This window comes from Rhinopithecus roxellana, chromosome 3 (genome assembly GCF_007565055.1).
Source record: "Rhinopithecus roxellana isolate Shanxi Qingling chromosome 3, ASM756505v1, whole genome shotgun sequence".
NCBI classification, from domain to species: Eukaryota; Metazoa; Chordata; class Mammalia; order Primates; family Cercopithecidae; genus Rhinopithecus; species Rhinopithecus roxellana.
In genome coordinates this window covers 68,463,427-68,469,492 of record NC_044551.1, presented here as the reverse complement: position 1 = coordinate 68,469,492, position 6,066 = coordinate 68,463,427, and the positions used below count along the sequence as shown (strand labels likewise).

Here is a 6,066-nt window from a genome sequence, read left to right as displayed (position 1 = left end):
GAAATTTTGTAATCTCAGGTAGGGCTTCTTCTCCATCTCCCAAGCACACATCTGGATCATCTGGATCAGTATCCTCCATTAGCTTGAAGATAAGTGCTCTTGGAATAAAGCTTCAAGTGAACTTTACCCCACAAGAAGCAAAATTAGGAAATATGTCTCTTTGTAGAATTAGAATTAGAATTCCCATTAACAATAAGAATTGCCTTGGGCTGCTCATTGACTTAGTGATCAATTTAAATGTGATTTTCTCACATATTTTGCACAAATGTATCAACATAACATAAAACTGGTATGGTTTTGAGTCTTAGGTTCTGGGGCACAGCAACAAAGAAAATACACAAAACTCTGACCTCACAGAACTTACAACTGACTGGAGTGATAGATGACAGAGTAAAATATACTGTAATTTGTTAGACGCTGATAAGTGTGATGGGAAAAAAAAATAAGCGTGGGAGTAAGATGTGGTGAGTTGCTTCTATTTTGTATAAGGTAGTGAGAGAAGGCTTTATTGATAAAGTGACATTTGAGCAGAGACGCGCAGGAATTTGTGGGACAAATAATGTAGAGATGTGGGAGGAAAATCATTCTAAGCAGAGAGAATAGCAAGCACAAAGGCCCTGTGGCAGGAGTGTGCCCGGTGGGTTCCAAGATGGGCAAGGTAGTTTTGTGACTTAAGCAGTGAGAAAGAGGAGAACAGGAGATGGGGTCAAAGAGGCAGCGAGGGTAAGATCAAGATGAGGACTTGGGCTGCATTCTGGCTGACACAGGGCATAGAGGGTTGGAGCAGAAGTGTAACATGGCCTGACTTGAATTATAAAAGGTCCCCTCTGGCTGCGGTGCTTAAAAACAGCCTGTAGGGGGAGTAAGAACAGAAACAGGATCACTGGTTACCCGGATACTGCAGTAATCCAAACGAGAGATGGTGATGGCTTGGACCAGACTTCCTGCGACAAAGAAGTAAAGAAGATCACGTTCTAGATGCATTTTCAGGGTCTATCCTACCTGATTTGCTGATAGACTGGAGGTAGGATATGAGAGAGAGAGGCAACTCAAGGATGACTTCAAGTTCCCTGGTTTGAATAGCAGGAGGACACAGTTGCCTAAAATGAAAGAGGGCTTAGAGGAGCAGGTTTGAGGAAGAGGAAAATCAGAAATTCACCCCGGACACGCTGAGTTTGGGATGACTATTAGTCATCCATGTGGAAAATGGGGGGCCATTAAGACAGAGAAGTTTGGATTTTGGACGAAGGTAGGAATAGAAATTTCAGTGTTGGGAGACTCTATAATACCCATGAAAGTCATGGAACTCAGTGGATCATCCAGGGATTGACCGTAGATGGAGAAGGCCCTCCTACACTCAGAGGTTGAGCAGAAGAGGAGGATCTAGTCAATGAGGAGACCCACAGGGGTTATCATAGAAGCAGCCCAGCCACTGAGAATACATCACCATTCTTGAAAGTTTCTTGATAAGTGTCATTGAATTTGAGTCACCAACTTATCAAGTAAAAAGATGAAATTGTACATCTATCTATGAAGGAAATATATTCTATTAAGAAATAATTATGAATAGATGATGGGAACAAAGCTTTACTAGCAGTTCAATTATGCAGCCTTCTTCTTGGCTACTGAAATAAACCTGGAAATTTTACTGCATATGGAGCAAGAACTATAAGATGTACCTAGAAGCACTGTGCTGATGTGGAGTTTTGGGGAAATTTTCACTATATCTGCCTAATGTAGATAGCCCTCATAGGGAGTTTTCATGACTTCTTTATATTTGAACATACTGTTTTGGGGCCTTCCATTTTCAGAATCACTTCAAAATGCATGCTGTTTATTTTGGATTTTTACTTTGGTTTTTTTTTTTCTCTCTTTATTATGAAATATTCTCCAAGTTAAGGAAGGTTCTCTTCAATGTTGATAATAAACTGGTAGGGTTCATTTCTATACTTAAAATCATAACATATATGACAAATACCATGGTCACATTTAATTTTTGCAAGATTTATTGCTGAATTACAAAAATCACACTCTTTTGTCCTCATTTCTTTTCCTCTGTATGTCTTGAAGGTGATCTCTCTCCATCACTTCCTTGTACATGTTCACTCCTTTGGAGAATTATTTTAATATCCTAAGACAAATGGTTCAAAGAGAAGTTACAAATACTAATAAAGGATGATCAGTACTATGCTACACAAATACTAATAAATGATCACATAGTACATGGCAACCATTAAACAGCTTTTATTTCTTTTTTTCCACTGAGCAAACTTCTCCATTTAGTTTTAATCCCACCCTGAGACTTACTACTTGTACCTTTGGAAAGCTATCTAAGATCTTGGAACCTCAGTTTCCATGTCTAATAATGCAGTTGTCATATTAGGTTAATTAACATTTGTAAAAGCAGTTCCACAGAACCTGGCATATAATAAATCTGCAAGTTAAAAGATTATTTCCTTATGAATGAATACAAAAACCAGTATTCACCTTCTATGAAAGAAAATGCTAATGCTAAATTAATCATGTCTATAGATTTGTAGAATTTTAAAACAAAAGATTACTTTCCTGAAACTGTCTCATTCTTTCATTTAAAAAACATCAGGGAAAGAATGATCTGTTTTTCATTTGCTATACAGCTATCTTACATCGTAAATCACAGATATTTTTCAAAATACATTTAAACTATTATCACAATGTAGAAGGAGTACCAACACATGAAAAATACAGAATTGCATTTAGGTAGCTTTTAGGTTTTTTTTTTTTTATTTCACAAATTTAGAGAAGTGTTTTAATAATATAAGTTCCTTTTCCTCAGAGCTGAGTTTCAAAGACTTCAATTTGACTGTGAGCATTTTAGTTGAGAAGACATGAATTTGTTCACCATTTGTGTTGACCCTTGCTTCTATGCATTGCTTCTATCAGTCACTGTGAGGGATCATAGTGAATCATTTTCTTTAGAGATCTTGTTCCTTATCTCCTAAAGCCACAGGTCAATGCTAAGTGAAGCAAGTGGAAAAGAAAACTGCTCCCCATTGACTTTTCTAGTCTTACCCAGTACAATGCTTTCATTTATTATTTATTTTTTTAGAAATGGAGTTTCGCTCTGTCACCCAGGCTGGAGTGCTGTGGCAAGACCATAGCTCACTGCAGCCTCAATCTCCGAGGCTCAAGAAATCCTCCCACCTCAGTTTTCTAAGTAGCTGGTACTACAGGCACATGTCATCATGTCCAGCTAATTTAAAAAATTTTGTAGAGAGGAGTCTTGCTCTGTTGACCAGGTTTGTCTCAAACACCTGGCCTCAAGAAATCATCCCACCTCAGCCTCCCAAAGTGCTGGGATTACAGATGGGAACTGCTGTGCCCAGCCCACTACAATTCTTAATAACATGTCTTCTTTATATAGTATGTTTATAACAATTAATGTCCTTTTAATATTATCAGAAGTTGATTTGAGGATTAAGGAACAAGCTAACTTGTGATTATCTGACACTCCATAGCATGGGGAAAATGATAAGCTCCAGATATATTTAAACCAGTTTTAGCTAAATTTATAGCTGAAATCAGGGACCATAATTTTCAGTAGCAGTGAATGGAGAAGAGCCTGTGAAAGTCAGAAAATGTTTGACACTGGTGCTTTGAAAACACAAAGCACTGAAGCAGCTATCATATTTTGTTATAAAGATAAAGGAGAAGCTTAGAGAGTACTTTAAAGTCAGTTGCCTTGAAGACAAAGTCAGTTGCCTTGAAGACAATGAAAGTCTCCTTCAGTTCACATTTACAATTATAGGTATGTTATCCTAATGTAATTGGGTCCTGATTCATTTGTTCATAAGATATTTTCTGGTGATATTCTGATTTTAACATTAAAAGATTTCTTGCTGTCTCCCATTGAATATAAACCTCAATGATAAGGTAATATGCTTGATTTACAGATTTGTTATAAAAGATGTATAATAATTGAGTCTGTGTTCATCACAAGAGACTAAAGTTATTAAGTTTTTAGAGAAAATTGTTTATTCATTTACATTTATAAATATATATTTATCACAGGAAATTGACTTTGTTCACCAACAACACAGTTCCAATATCCTCACTGATCTTGTTATATTTACACAAATCATTTTTTTAATAATTTAGGAGAATTATTTGAAAATAACTTTTTTACACAAGGCCTCTGAAAGTGGAAATTAAATAAGTGACTTTAGCTGAATACCTATAATGTCCAACACAAAATCTGGAACTTCCACATAGGTATGGACCAGAGGCTTCCTGGGACGTGTTTGGACCCTTTATCATCATGGTCCTGCACCAGTGAAAGTCCTTCTTTTTTTCCAAAGATAAGACATGTGCATTCAAGAGATTAGATGCCAGCTCACTAGTCCATCCACATATAATTGCACATGATTCAGAATTATTTACTGTGCACGGTAACTACTACAGACCAGCAGTAGTAGAAGGAGTTTGGTGCAAAAGTAATTGTGGTTCTTTGCCATTGAAAGTAATGGCAAAAACTACAACTACTTTTGCACCAACCTAATAGTAGCAGTACAGTAGTAGTAGTAGTAGTAGTAGTAGTAGTAGTAGTAGTAGTATGTCACATTTATTGAGTGCTTTCTATCTTCCAGGAACTGAGCTAAGTACTTTATATGTATTATCTCATTTAATCTGTACAATCCCCCCCACCATGAGGTGACTATGATAATTGGCCCTGTTTTACAGATGCAGACACCAAGGCACTTTGAGGTCACTTACCTAAGGCCACACACTTCATAGGTATGAACCCAGTCAGTGAAGTTCCAGAGCCCACTCTCATAACCACAAAACCAGTCCACCTTAATACATTATTACAATTATGCATACTTAGTGTTTTCAAATATATATCTTAAAACGTTGTCACTTCTAAACAAGAACCTTGTAAACATAAAGCTGTTAGGCAACAACCTTCACTTGCCACTGTTTATAATAGCAAACAACATTTTAACCTGAAAAACCACACTCTAGCTTTTGCTCTTCTTATCTTGAAAGATCTTCAAATGACATCACTGTGGTTGAAGTGTATTATAAAAATGTGATCTATTTACTTGTACATGGATATCTGAAGCAAAAAATGACAGGACAAGTGCAGTGGTTCTTCAAAGATTCTTTTCTCTCCATCCCTTCATTCCTTTTGTTGTTGTTGTTGTTAGCAAAAATGAGAATAGAACCCCTTACTGGAAAGGGACCCTTTTTCACTGTAAATATCAGAATTTAGGCTTTTCAGGACACAGGCACAACTCTTCCTGATGGACCATCATACGAATGACTCCCACTGGTGGTAGTTTACTGGCCTCTAATTAGATTCCTTGGTGGAGTGACCAGGACGAGGTGTGGAGGATGTGAGGAGGAAGAGTTAAAGTAGATGACTCGGGTATATCTTAGAGAAACATTCTGGCAATGAACTAACTCACTAACTCACTCTCTGCTATGAGAATGCCAAGTGCTACTGGTATTGTGAAACTGGTTAACAGAAGACAGACACCCTGCCGCTGGGCGGCTTTCAGCCAGAGAGGTACTGTGCACCAAGGAAGGTTTGGCAAATGCGCAGGCAGAGGTAGTTTTGGAGGTCAGTATGTCAGGATGCTCCTGGAATACTGGGGGTAGGGACTGAAATGTTAGGTATTCTGCCACACTTGGGACAGTTATCTTCAAAGAGGAACTGTGCTGCTCCAAATGCTGATAGTACTTCAGTTAACATTGCTAATTGCTGACACTCCTTCAGAAATGAGGGGAATGTATAACTTAAAAGGAGTCCTCTAGCACTTTGGGAGGCCGAGGCAGGTGCATCATCTGAGGTCAGGAGTTTGAGACCAGCCTGGCCAACATAGTGAAGCCCCATCTCTATAAAAATACAAAAAATTAGCTGGGTGTGGTGGCAGGCACCTGTAATCCCAGCTACTCAGGAGGCTGAGGCAGGAGAATCGCGTGAACCTGGGAGGTGGAGGTTGCAGTGAGCCCAGATCATGCCACTGCACTCCAGCCTGGGCAACAAGAACAAAACTGTCTCAAAAAAAAAAAAAAAAAAAAAAA

General features: G+C 38.1%; 1 protein-coding gene across 1 annotated transcript in view; it reads right to left on the bottom strand.

Moving 5' to 3' along the window:
• Positions 1-2,041: 2,041 nt before the first annotated feature.
• SPEF2 (sperm flagellar 2) overlaps positions 2,042-6,066 on the bottom strand; it is a 204,192-nt gene continuing 200,167 nt past the window's right edge. The window contains exon 37 of the mRNA XM_010362911.2: positions 2,042-2,131. Coding sequence (XP_010361213.1) covers positions 2,042-2,131 — 90 coding nt within the window. The remainder of the gene's footprint in view (positions 2,132-6,066) is intronic.